Consider the following 14,688-nt stretch of genomic DNA (forward strand, 5'->3'; position numbering starts at 1 on the left):
TATATTGTAGTCAAGAGAAGTCAGTGACTTAATTGGTGGAAAAAAAGATACTAGTAGTAGAATAGTGCTCACAGTTTGCATGTTAGGTGTGATTCTGATAGGGGAAACAACATTCATCAAATATAAAACAATTGTTCGATGGTCTCCCTGTAGTTCACCTGTGTGTTCTTCTTTTATGCTTTCACTACCGTGGTATGAAAGTGAAATATGCGTGTGGTCGTAAGCATGTAGAGTCGTGTTGGCATTTGCTGCTTGTCGTGTGTTGCAGGAATTTGCATCTTCTGCACAGCCAAGGCGAGAGTCTGAATGTTGCCTCTGAGCAGCCTGAAGGCATCAGTGGCCTTCCTGAATTTTCCATCCAAGCTCTCAATAAAATAACAGTGCTCAGTTTTGCACCTTAAAAAAAGAGCACGCACATCATGAGCTCTGACAAAGAGCAACAGAAACACGAGGCAGGGGGAGTCTTTCAAGTTAGACGACTGCTTGGAGAACGCCTGTTGTAAAATTAGCGTTGGTTTGTAGCACCGTGCTGAGGCGAGCGATTGTGTGGGGCGGTGCAGGGTTGTGGTATTTTTGGAGGAGCTCCAGCGGCCCGAGGCGTTAGCAACATCCCGCCAGATGAGACTAGTAGAGACATCAGCTCCATAGTGTAACTTCAGTACACAAGGCCACACTGTACACACATTGGCATGGCATACAACGTGCACTCCTGGACCTCGGCTTACCACAGAGGACGTTAGATGTAGCAGCTGAGGAGGAACTAGATGGTGGATAGGTGAACTTACTGACCCTGCAGTGACCGTGAATGTGTGTATTGACGTTCACAATCTTAAATAGCACAACAGGCTACCTTATCTTAACGATCCATAGCTGCAACCCAAACACTTGGTGTTACATATACTGTGTAGCCACAGGCATATTTTTAGATCAGAGTCAGTGGCACGGTGTTCCACAGCTCCAGTGGCCTATATTTTTATTGCTCCACATATTTACATAATCCATATATGGTTTATATATGGGGCTACACTCAGAGATTACATGGGATTGTTCTGGTTTAATTCACTGATATGATAAACAGCAGAGGACGAGATTAGTCATCATGTTAAACATTTGTTGACAATAAGGATCATTAGATTGTCGCTGCTATGTCTGCTGAAGTTATTCTGATTTAAATATGTTTGACTGAGCGAGGGGAATCACTGACCTCCATCTCACTGTCCTCTTTACCCAGGTCTGACCCCTTCCGGAGCTTCGTCGACTACTGCCTACTGAAAATTCCTCAGGACAGACCCTCATCAGGGGAGCTGCTACGAGTGAGTGGGCTTCCTCTGTAATCCCTCCAGCTGTGACCTCACTTCCTGTCTCAGTCAGTCCCTTAGCCATGTGGATGAGTCACTCCCACCCACCCACGGCTCCCTAATACGCGAGCATCCACACAGTGTCCTCCTCAAGCTTAGGAATCAGGCACCCCGCTGAGAATTGGTTATTCTTTCTGGTTTTCTTTGTTGTAACTCTGCTTCCTGTGCTGTGCCTCTTAGCCATGGGCCTTAAGGGCTCCATGGAGATGTGCGTGTTTGCTGCTTTTAACATCGGCCTTTATTGATAGTTAGGCAGAAGAGAGAAGACAGAAAATAAGAGGATAGAGAGAAGGGGAAGGGCCTGCAACATAAGTCCCCGGCTGGTTATGAAACAGGGACGTTTAGGTTCATTTTTGGTGCTTTAAAGGCCCAGCATGCAGGATTTAGAGGGAATATAATATAATAAAGTATGTTTTCTTTGGTGTGCAATCACCTGAAAATAAGTATCATCTATTTTCCTAACTTTAGAAAGTGTGATTTTTATCAACAGGGAGCAGGCCTTTGTCCACAGGGACCACCATGTTGCACCCCCATGTTTCTACAGGAGCCCAGAATGGACAAACAAACAAGCAAAAGCCAGTGTTTGGCTCTAGATAGGGCCATTCAAGTTTTGCATCAACCATAGTTAGCAGCCCCTCCACAATGAGCCGAACAGCATCAGAAAAACACTGATTTTTTTTTTTTTATCTAATACTGCTGTAGGTAGTGTTTGTACTGATTTAAATCACCGGGTTTGTTTGTCTGGAGAGGAAGAGACCTTTGTGCATAATTCAGCTCCTGGTAAAACCCCCATAAACGACTGTATCTTAAGTTATAAGATAAAGGTAAGCACACCTTTGCAGGTGCTGCACTTGCAGCCTGTCCGCAACGAGCCAAACAGTGTCACTGATTCATTCTCAGCTTCTGGTACGAAACTACTGAACAAAGAGCACTTGAAGGAATTATAACTGAGGGTTCATGCTTGGCACGTGGGAGAAGTTTCAGCTGGTTGCAGTCCTCACCGCTAGATGTCACTAAATCCTACACACTGCTCCTTTAACTGTAGTCGACCAGGGTGCCCATTTTTTTGTCTCTCATATAACTTTGAGATCATCTTTACAACAAAAAAATGTATTTGAATGTTGACTTAGTTGGACCTTTGTGAAGTTCCAAGGCAAAAAGGGGACCTTGTCATAAGGACTTTTTGTCAAACCGCTACTGCCAAGGTCAAAAATGAACCCTAATGCTCCAAATTTAGATGATGTTGTCACGTGTCACCTTCCCTCCCTCTCTTCCTGTCACTCTTCACTGTCATCTGTCAAATGAAAGGCAAAACAATCCCATAAAATGAAGATTTAAAAACTGAAAGGCAGCTGCAAGTCAGTCTTTATAGAGACATTCTGCCCAGTAAGACCGCACTGAAACACAATATACATACACAGGGTTAATCTGTGTATGTTCATTGTGATTCCCTATAATTGAGGGGTTGATCTTTTTGTTTGTGTGACCCAACAGGTAATCCTATTGGCCAACTAAGAGTTTTATGTTCTTGGTGATCACACTCAACAGTGCTCGAGCAGTAGTTTTCACACCTGCCTCACTTTAGGGAGGATGAAGCGAGGGTGTGAGGTTAGGTGGCGGTTAACGAAGAGAACGTTTAGACTGGAATTCACTCTTCCCAACACCCCTGACCCAAATCCTGGCCGAAAAACCATTAAAGAGGGATAAGTACCAAACAGACTTGGGATCAGTGTCGAAGGGGCTGCTTTATGGCGAAGGGCTTGGGGTGGTGGGGGGTGTTAGCTTATGATTAATACCCCACTTTCTCTTCTCAGACACACACACATAGACAATCAGTGTTTCTTTCGGTGTACACACACACACACACACACACACACACACACAGGCACACGCCCTTCCAAGCTCTTTAAATGGGAAATCAGGTCACTAATCTGGGGGCCTGGAGCTATCAGTGTTCTGGCTTCAGGTTAAACACTCTCACTCCCTGTGTACCTCATTCAGAGTTATAGTAATTATACAAATAATGAAATAATAACCTCTCAGTGACCTCCTCCCATAAGTACCTACCGTTTAAGCAAATAAAAAAAAGTACAATCGAAGAGTTAAAAATAGCTCTGGGTGTTTGGTTTTTCCTGTATGTGTTTTTAATCCCATGAATTAACTAGGAAACCACAGATATATCCAGTGCAGCAGCAGAGTTTCTCCAAACTGTTCCCAGAGCACAAGAGGATGTGTTCAAATTGATTCTTTTATCCAACCAACAGTCCAAAACACCAAATTACAATCAATAAAACAGAAAAGCAGGAAATTCTCACATTTTAATAGCTGGAACTGGTGAATGTTTGCTTTGCTTTGAAGACCTAAAGGAGCACTCAGTTTTCTGTCAGTTTGCTTCCATCTCCTTCTGAGACTCAAATGAGAACATTAACACTATGTGTACGGTAAATATGTAGCAGGAGCCAGCGAACGCTCAGCTTAGCTTAGCACAAAGACTGAAAACAGGTGGAAACAGCTACCCTGGCTCTGTTCAAAGGTAAAAGTAAGTCCTGTTTAAAACCATAAATGCCATTTTTACGCTTTGTTTTTCATGCATATTAAATAAAATCAGATATAATATTTTAATAAGTGAGCTTTACAGGTGTTGTAAGCTGGATTTTGTTATCTTTGGGCAGAGCCAGGCTGCATGTTTCCCCTTGATTCCAGTTTTAAAGCTGAGGTAAGCTAACATGTGGCTAGCTCCAGCTAGAGCTGCACAACATGAGGAGAATATGCAAGAACATTGTTGAATATAGCAATAACAAAAATACTCGTGATAAATAAACATGAGAGTAGAATGGGTAGTGAACTGTTTGCCGTGGTCATTTGACCAGTACAGAAGAAAATTGCAGTTGTTGTTAGAGGTTATGGTGACAACGCACGTCAGTGGGGTCATGAAGTGTGTCACACTCACAAGTTTGTTTTGGCCGATTTTAGCTATTTTCCTTAATAAGCAGAAAATACTTCAGAAATCAATCTACTTTTTTCTCTTTTACTGAACTAAGAGAAATGTTAGCTTGTTAACTCCTAAAACAAAAACACTTAATTTTAGTTAATCTTGTTAATCATCTAATTTATTAGTCCACTGTTCCAGCGATCATAAACTCTGGTTTGTGCAAAATAAACTCTTAATTCACTGTGTTGTTTGTGAAAATATGCTGATTGGCACGCTGTTTATCTGTGCTGTCTTTGCCTCTCAGCTGTCCACTGAGCAGCGGATATTCCTCATTCTGCGAGGGCAGCTACAGTTTCAGTTTATATGTTTCAACAAACATTTAATAAATGCTAACAAAATAAACAGGGAAGTAACAGTTAAGGTACAGTTAACAGTTAAGTAAGTTACAGATTGCTTATTTGAAAACGTAACTCTGCTGCTTGTTCGCTTGTTACAACAAAACCTCAGCCTCAACAAGTTCATGACTTGCCACAAGTCAGTTTGTTCATACGAAAGTTAGCCCGCAACAGCGGTTGTAATGGCAGCGGTACAGATAAAAATGGCTCCCACTTTGACCATCCTGCTATGTTGATTTGATTGGGAAAGTCCGTTCTACTCTCGTTCCATTTCAATGGTTGTCGGCTAATTTCAGTGAATTGCGAGGGAAATTATTTCCAACATTATTTATTGAACAACATAGGCATTGAACTGGTGCAGCAGTGGTACAGTGGTGCTGTGGTTAGCATTGTCGCCTCACAGCAAGAAGGCTGTGGGGGGTTCGAACCCTGTGAGCCCGTCTGTGTGGAGTTTGCATGTTCTCCCTGTGTCAGCGTGGGTTTCCTCCAGGTACTCCAGCTTCCTCCCACAGTCCAAAGACATGCAGGTTAACTGGTGACTCTAAATTGTCCGTAGGTGTGAATGTGAGTGTTGTCTGTCTCTATGTGTCAGCCCTGTGATAGTCTGGTGACCTGTCCAGGGTGAACCCTGCCTCTCACCCAGTGTCAGCTACGTTAGGATCGTGTCCCGCCACGACCCCTGACAGGATAAGTGGTTACGGAAATGAATGAACCAAAGGCACCAAAAAATGCATTTTTTTATTAGTACTCATTCAGTTATCTCAAAAAATCCTTGAGCTCAATATCCCAGTCTCTCACAATGTGTTTATCATGCAAGTTGATGATTTAAAAAAACTGAATATTGTACAGGCTCAGCTCCACCTATATATTTGCTGCACAGATATGAGTGATCAATCTTCTCATCTAACTCTGGACAAGAAAGAGAATGAGCTTACATCCCCAAAATGTTGAACTGTTCCTTTAATACATCAAGCATGTTAGGCCTGTTCTCTGTCACTGCTGTGACTGCAGTAAAAGTGAAGAAGATGTACTGAAGCAGACTGAAAAAATATTATTAATAAAATGCAATAAACTGCATGTAACATCACAAACTGATGATACCTGACGGAGTAAATCTGTGAGGATGGATTAGTACGTCTGGTAGAGGAGGCTGGTGATGCTACAGCATACATTCAGGGAAAGGACTAAAGATGCTGTCGCTTCTTCTTAACAGTAACCTTATAATGAGGAAGAATCCCAGAGATAACTTTCCGCTCGTCGATGGGTGGGGGTGGCCAACCACCCACAATCTGGTGTGGGTCCATCAGAAAACGGGACAAATCACTCCCATCTCTATTTTCAGAGCGTGATGTCATTCCCCTGTGTCCTGACTAACCCATTACACCAGCATCTGTCACATGGAGAGGAAGGTGTGCAGAGACAGAGAGCTGGAAATAGACCTAAAAATATCAGTTTTTATACAGTATATATATTTTAGTCCTGTGCTCGGGGGTTGCATACATTTCAGCCATTTAGGCACACAATATTTTATGAATGAGAGTGACTAAGGGGAGGTGTGAATACGTGTGTGTGTGGTGGAGTGGGTGGAAGCGCAGGGGAGAGGAGATGTGCTTTATTTATTTATTTATTTATTTTCATATTGATGTTAGTACAGTTAAATGCTAAAGAAAAGTACAGAAATTTGAATGAAAAACAACACATACATCCTCACCACCTCATTCTTACCCGACCCCACCAGCCTCACACACCCACTCTGACCTGCTGGTTATGTAACACAAAATAAATAATTACATAAATGCATAATGCCCCGACCTCCGCCAAATTACACCTCCATCAAATCACAGAAAAGTTGGCTTCTTATTGTAGAGCTTGTCACAGCTTGGGAATGTGATCTAAACACTTAAGTTCAAAACTTTAAATTAAATAATCATGTTCATATAAAGACAGTCTGACCTTTTGTATAATTTCAATGTACAGGGATTTAACTTTCTCCCTGTAGGACTTTGTTTTGGTAAGAAATTTTAGGGTTGCTAAGATCCAGTGTATAAATAGCGTGGTCCTGTATACTTAAGGGAGGTAAAGGTCCGTGGGTCATCAGATTAAAAGACTGAAACGTCGCAGTTAATCATCAGCCCATTATTCAGTGCCTGTATAATTTATTTGAAGCTGCCATTAAATTGGTGCCAAAGCAAATACAGTTATTCATTGGAATGAAAAGGATTAAGAGTATTTATGAAAATCAATTTTATGGACAATCTTACACAGTTGTGTTCACTGTACTCGAGGATGAAGAGTGCTGGGGCTCCCAGGACGGGCAGAGCAACCTACAGGCGCCCTCTAGTGATCGTCACAGTTGTGGTGCTCATGGAAATAAAACACTGGATGAAAGAAGTTGAAGGCAGTACAGTCCTAAAAGTGTGAAATTAGCCAACCTGTGAACACAATTTATCTTTAAGGACGCAGCATGTAAAAACTTAAAGGTCCTGTAGATCTGTGACATTCTCAAACCACAGTTTTACTGATCTGATCATTTGAAGCCCCAGCTTCTTCCAACACATGCCACTTTTTTCTGACATAATGTCCCAAAAATGTTAAAAGTTTGCTGTTAATATATTTAATTAAGAGGTGAAATTGATTTAAAACATAACTCAAGTCACTAACAAATCGGGTGAAAACTACAGTTGTATTCGAACACACAGACATTTTAAAGGTATACGATGCAGGATTTTCAAAATAAAAAAGCAATGTATAGACCCGTGCCCTGTATTTTCTGATTTCCTCCTTATTTGGCTATGCTCAGGTTGTTCCTGGACACAGCCTCCAGGTGAGGTCGAGACTTTATAAAAGGTAGTGATCAAGGGTCTCATTTATATCAATCAATCAATCTTTATTTCAGACTCAGTTTGGTCCATAAAAACACACAACTACAAGAAACAGTAACAACAATCAGACACCAGGATAACACACAAAAAAAACAAAAAAACATTGGAACCATATCTAAAAGACATACAAACACTCTCTCCAGTGCCTCCAAAAACTAGAGAAATAACAGGTACTGCTCTTTTTAGGCATGACTAGAGCCATAACAATTTCATTTGTAGAGTGCTTCAGCCGTGCCATAAAAGTAAACAAAAAATTCCTAAGAAGAGCATCCAAGGTAAAGGTAAACACTTCGTACTCGCAAAACGAATCTTGAAAGAGGTGTACACCACTTTCCATGGAAAAGTTGTGATGTATATATACAGACTTGATGGGAGAAACTTTGACCCATGCTTACGAACATTATAGAGACGGGAAATTGGTGATGCAGATGTTGAGGTGGGAGTCTGATTGTAGAATTTTTTGGCTTTTGTCCATACATACATTTTTAGTATGGATACTGCGTATTGTTTACACAATACAGATGCCAGACCGTAAGCAACATGCATCCTAGAGGAAGCTACAAAATTCATGGACACAGCACCAAAAAACGCAAATATAGGAAGGTGAAATGGCAGGTGGACAAAGCCAGGGTTGGCTTACACTTTTACTGGCAATACTGTTTGCAAACAATAGCCAACAATTCCTGCATGGTATACCCTTAAAGTGAAAATTTCTAAATTGCTAGTCAGCTATTTTGAAAAATAAAAAGTCATTAGCATCCAAAAATTATATTATATGAAGGCTGGAGTTGAAACATAACTTTAATTAAATCATATTACTGCATGAAAATATGATTTTTAAATTGAAATCTTTAAATAACTTCTCAGCCAACTAACTAATTTTCTTTCTCTCTCTTCTTCTCTGTCCAGCATGATTTTGTGCGTCGGGAACGCTCGCCGCGCATTCTCATCGACCTCATCCAGAGGACCAAGGATGCGGTGCGCGAGCTGGACAACCTGCAGTACCGCAAGATGAAGAAGATCCTCTACCAGGAGAAACACAACGGGCCCATGGGAGAGAGCCAGGAGGAGGAAGAGGTGGGAGGAGGGAAGAGGGAAGAGGGAAGGGTTGATGCAAAAGATCAGTGGAAAAGAAATAATACAGGGATGAGCATTATAGAGTCTGTCAGGAGAGGCAAGGGGTTAAAAACATAAAACCAGTTAAGCTCCATTTAAATTCTGCTCACAATTCTCTAACTTTCACCTCAAAGTGAAGTCTGTCGTCAAACAGACACATTTCAAGTCCACAGTGTGTGTACAAATACTACAGGGAACAGACACAGAAATAATACTAGAGCCAACAGAGACAGTAGTTGATAGAATACAGATGAAGAACAACCAGGTCGTCCTCTTAATGCAACAATCAATAGTCAGACAGGTACAGGCTCCAAACAGCAGCATAGGGCTGCAACTAATGATGGTTGTTATTATCAATTAATCTGCCTGTCCTTGTCTGGATTCATTGATTAATTGTTTGGTCTATAAAATGCCTGAAGATGTAGACAAATACCTGTTACAGTTTCCTAGAGTGCAAATTAACGTCTTCAAATTTCTTTGTCTGCCCAGCTGTTTCAACCACTAACATATTCGGTTTCTGATGATATTAAGCAGAGAAAATCAACAAATCTTTACATTTGAAAAGCTGGAACTTATAATTTTTTGACACTTACGCAACAATTAATAGATTATTAAAATAGCTGGGGTCCACATGCAGGACTCTTGGAGCTCGTAGCTTTTCTATGGGCCTTTCATCCGCATGAAAACGGCATTTTAGGTCACTGAATGCAAGCATTTTGTAGAATTTCACCCAGGGTTAGGTTGTTGAAGTGTAGGCAGGAAAACAAAGAAACAGTGGCTTGAGACGTCAGAGTGTTTGCAGCTATCCCCTCTGTAACCTCACTAAGATGCCTTTCTACATGTTTATAAATGTACAGTTACTCCTCCACTATGCACAGGAATGCAATCCAGGCACTCCAAAAGACGCAGATAATGACATGACAGATGAACAAATAGAAAATAATTAAAAAATAACAAGTTAGTAAAAATACAGAGTATCATGACATGAGATACCTGGAAAAAATATCTCAAAAAATGAATGTGTACACACACATCTTTACGCATAGGCTGGCGACATAGGCAGGAACAGAGGCGACAGAATGTGCTGCGGAGGTCGAGGTAGCCTTCGTAATTGAATGCTTCAGGGATAATGGTTTTTTGTAGGCCAAAACATAAGTCAACATCGCCCTGGTTCCCTCGACAAAAAGCCACGTGGATTTTTCCATTGGATTTTGGATTATAGCAGAAAATAAGCCCTGTGGCAACAAAAGTTTGTGATTCTTACACATTTTATTCAGCAAGATAATTCTCACAAATGATTGTTAAAGCCTGAATGCAGTCGCCAAAAGCAAAAGGGCAACTGCCTTTTTTTAAGATGCATAAGGGCTTTAAAATTTTCGAGTGGGGTATTTATTGATGAGTTTCATGTCGTAGAGCAGAACGTGAAAGTCTTTAAAGCTTGTCTTAACCACAGACCGTCAGGCAAAAACCTGTTTAAAAAAAAAAATTGACTTCGTGATGAGGAAACTGGGAGTGCTAAATGCTAATAGCAGTGTTTGCAGAAAGGGTTTCTTCTAAGAATGAAGGAGGTTAAAATACCTGTGTCCCAGTGGACTAGGCCTACGTCTCAAAGAGGGAGGAACCAGGACTCTTGTCCAAATGGCCTTCTTTCCGTTCTAATAAGGCTTTTTTTTTTACGGCTGCTCACAGCAGTCCGCCACCTTCACGTCACAACAAACAGGAGCCTTCCACCTGCAGCCATGGTAGCCTGACATTGAGATGAAATGACCCTTAGTTGACCTGACCTGAGGCAGCATGAGCAGGCATGGGCAGCCAGCAGCCACAGTGGTGTCATCCTACACCATGTGGAGCATTTCAGAGCAGCCACCAGAGCTCACTGCAACAAGACGCCACTGAAGGCTTTACTGAGGAAACTCTGCAGCCCTAAACCTCATTTTCCGGTTTCTGGGGAAGACACGCTGCATGTGGAAAGACTGATGATAACATCCTGATACAGGCTGTTATTGTAGATTTAACTGATTGTCTGCTGCACCTAAAAGTTGTGCAGCTCGAATCCCTTTATCTGTCATGTACACACACTCAATTGGCCTTCTAATCTGAAAACATCTCATACAGACAGATGGGCATTAACATAAGAATTGACTCAAGTGAATAATACACACATACACATCTGAACAGTTAGAGGTTAATAGGCAATTTAGCGTGACTTTGACTCTAATGCAATCTAGAGGTCAGTGGTTATTTCCCTTGTATAGAGCTGACTGCATTTAGCAATACAGTTTAGAGAGGCTTGTAGTTGCATCTGTGTATAATTTCATAACAGTTGAGTGTTCATTTGTGGAAGCATGTGTTTAGGAATAAATGCCGGTGTTTGTTTGTTCTTGCAGGACAGCGAGGCCGCCAGCTTTAAGATGAACAGCCTGGGCAGCAACCACTCCATCCCCAGCACCTCGGTGAGCACAGGCAGCCAGAGCAGCAGTGTGAACAGCATGCAGGAGGTGCCGGATGACAGCTGCTCCGACATGACCATGATGCACCCCCAGGACTACAGCAGCACCCTGGAATCCTCCCCACACACCAAGAAGGTAAAGGTCGTGGGTGGGGGTGAGGTGTTGGATGGTGGGCGGGAGGTGATAAGCATTTACAGCTGGATGACAAATTAAACGTCACACCGTACCAAACTGGAAAGCAGTGTGAGCAGTTCTCAGTGGATCCCAATAGTATCCTTTAATCAACACAACCCGTCATATTCCAATATGTTCATAACTAGTTTTCACAAACCATACAAAGTTGTAAATCAAGTTTTTACGACACCATAACGATATGTCGGCCCAACAAAAATACAACAAGCTATGACAACAGTGAATTAAGAAATGTACCCTTAGTGATCAGAAGGAACACTCTGGCATAGCAACCGCTTGTGATAATGCCCCCCTTTAAAAGGACAGATTGTTTGGGTGTGAGTGTTTGAGATGTCTGCCTTCTCTTAAATGTAATGTATCTTGATGGCACTCAAAACACAAAATATACATCTTAAAAACTCAACAGTAGTGTCTCTTTCTGAAATCATGACCTGGTGACTCAAAGTAATCCACAGATCTTGTCAGAACTATTTTCTTTCTACCGAACTACGCCTGTCACTGCGCAGAAAGAAGTGTGCACAGCTAGTAACATCTAGTTCCGTAATATTCAAGAGAAGGCAGACATCTCGAAGTTTGATATCTCCAATACCCGTTAACTCACACCAAAACAATCTAGACTGATAAATAGTGGGTAAAAGGCAAAATACATAATTTTTTTAGGGGTGAACTTTCACTTTAAAGTGCTGCTATTAGTTCAAAACTACATTTGAAATTGGGTATTTAGTTCATGCTGGAGAGGCCGTGTAAATTCTGTCCACACCGTCCTGTCAGAACAAGTAAACACAGACTAAAACACAGTAAGACATTATACAGAATACTGTGTGAAAACACCAGAAAACATTTTCTAACTGGACATGATGTGAACGTGCGAACATTAGCTTGTGTCAGTGTTTTCCACCAAAGATGTCCTAACCTGCTCCGTGCCTCAGTGAACTGGCGTCCAACCTGTTTTCAGAGCAACAGCAAGCCCATAGCTGTCAAATCTCCTGTTTTGGCCGGGAAACTACTGTATTTTACCCCTCTTTCCCGCTGTCCTCCCGTATTAGTATTTTCCCGTAAATCTCCCATATTATAATATAAAATAAAAAATAAAAAAAAACCATTCCTCTGCCTCTCCAAACTGAACTCTGTCACTAGCCTCACGAGGAGTACAGAAATACGGCGGAGGCTCATAGTGCTCTGCGCAAGATAACGGCTTACCAGCGACAGAGAAGTCCGACTCCAGGTCCAGTAATTTCCTCTTTCATTGGTGTCATGACTGCCCAGTAGTACCTGGACAACCGAGCCGTGGCGGCACACAGGTATGTGGCGTGTCAGAGGAGAAACGAGCCATTCACATTTCTCTTTTTGTGGCAGGTAATGGCCCACAAACCTCACCGCACTTTAGGGACTGTTCTTAACATATGGAGGGACTGTTCTTTACTTGTCAGGGAAGGAGGGTGGCTGGTTGATTTTTGGTTGATTTTTATTTTATTTTATTTTTTTTTATTTTGATCCCCCCTATGTTAATCACTTATTGATGCTGTTTTTGAAGTATGAATAAGTCATTAAGTAATTTATTCCATTGAAATATCAGTGATGTATTATAGAAAAGTGATTTATCTTTTTATAAATGACAAAAGGCACATCTGCTTCATTTTTGCCGTGGTATCGTGATACTACTCAGAACCGTGATACTTTCACTAGTATCGGTTTCGTGGCGTGCGCCGAAAAATTTCCCTTATTTTCAAATCCAAAACTTGACAGGTATGAGCAAGCCATTCCTTAGGCACAACCAGTACCGTCGTTAGGCCAGGGCATCCCAGGCTTCACCACTTAATGTTTTATAAATAGCCCCAGATCTAAATCTATAGGCTATGTTGATGTTTTAAAAAATAAGGAAAGGCCTAATGATTTTAAAAAAGCCCCAGAACTAATACTCCGTTATTTTGTTCGTACTTGTACTTGAATTAAACATTCCACCACTGTCACTAATAACTACAAATATTTTTAACATTGCGATATATAATCAATAAATAAGTTTTAAATAGTGAGTTTGTACAAATAGTAGGTCCGGGTTAAGCCCCCAATGTCCTTGAATCCTACAAAAGCCTGTGGGCTCGATAGGTTTCCTGAATCTTGTTGTTCCTCGTATTTTTGGACAGTTTTTTGCTTTCCATCCTCAAGAGTTTGCTTCCTTCCTATGTTAGGAAGAGGTGTAAGAGAGATGCATTGTTAAAAAAAAAAAAATACATGCAACAATGCAAATATAGGCTAACTCAGCAACCTGTAGAGGCAGGGCGCTCAGTCAGAAAGCTACCTTCTTTTAAAAACATGTCCATTTACAGCCTCAAATTGTTTAGGTGATAATTATTGTGCACTTTTTAGTTGACTATTGTCAGATGGCAACAGTTTACATTGTTGTGCTAAATGATGCACTTCCATATCATATGAAGCCAGAGTCAAGCTCGCAGTCAAAACTCTGCTACGTCCTCAGAGTATCTAATGGGTGTTCAAGCTCTCGAATACTTCTAGATAATATGGAGACAAACAAATAAACACCAGCAAAAGTTAAGTCCTCACTGACGGAGCTGAAGCCTGATTTCAGACAAGGACAACTTTTTTACTTCCCAGTAATTGTCCTCTGATTTGATTTGGTCAAGAAGTACTTTCACAGTAGTAAATACTCTTGCACAAATGCCATGTGCCTATGTTTATAAGAATCTTAGTCCTCAGAGAACACGTAAAAAAACACAGCAAGCATAATCAACATGTGCAGTGTTACTAATACAATCAGCTCTTCTATGAGGTAATGACTGTGCACTCTAAAATGGAAAGAATGCGTGGCGCCGTGCAAACATCCTCTGGGTGTCTCTTACTATTTACAAGTGTATGCGAAATCCCCTCCCCCCCCGTCTGAAACCATGGAAACCATCGACACAGTCCTCATTGTTTGGCAGATCGTTTCAAGTTCATCACAAACACCGTTCACACTTCGAGAACAAAGGCTGAGTACACATGTTGACAAGCAGCACACACTCCCCACCATTTCCCCACTTACCGCTCTGTCATCCTACACACACACACACACACACACACACATATAAACATTCAGCAGACACAGGTCAACACAATGCCTGACATTCTCATATGACTTAAACGTCTGTGAGGAGAGGGCTGTCACTGCTCTTTCATTCTTTTTCTTCATCTGCTCTTTGTATTTTTGACAGTGCATGAATAGGGATGTCACTTGATGAACAGACAGCCAGTGTGTTGTTTCAAGTTCAGGGGCTGAGCTGAGAACAAATGAAAGTGACACATATTGTTTTCAGATGCTGATGAAGTTCCCTCCTCACATGAGTCAACGCTTTGGTCCCCTGCTTC

At 41.4% G+C, this 14,688-nt stretch overlaps 1 protein-coding gene across 3 annotated transcripts in view; it reads left to right on the top strand.

The window, feature by feature from the left end:
- Positions 1-14,688, top strand: part of taok3a (TAO kinase 3a) — a 98,404-nt gene that overhangs the window by 63,112 nt on the left and 20,604 nt on the right. For all 3 annotated transcript variants that reach the window (XM_078170545.1, XM_033619840.2, XM_033619841.2), the window contains 3 exons: positions 1,232-1,313; positions 8,477-8,644; positions 11,071-11,268. In XM_078170545.1, the coding sequence (XP_078026671.1) occupies positions 1,232-1,313; positions 8,477-8,644; positions 11,071-11,268 (448 nt within the window). The remainder of the gene's footprint in view (positions 1-1,231; positions 1,314-8,476; positions 8,645-11,070; positions 11,269-14,688) is intronic.

This window comes from Epinephelus lanceolatus, chromosome 9 (genome assembly GCF_041903045.1).
Source record: "Epinephelus lanceolatus isolate andai-2023 chromosome 9, ASM4190304v1, whole genome shotgun sequence".
In the NCBI taxonomy this organism is placed as follows: domain Eukaryota; kingdom Metazoa; phylum Chordata; class Actinopteri; order Perciformes; family Serranidae; genus Epinephelus; species Epinephelus lanceolatus.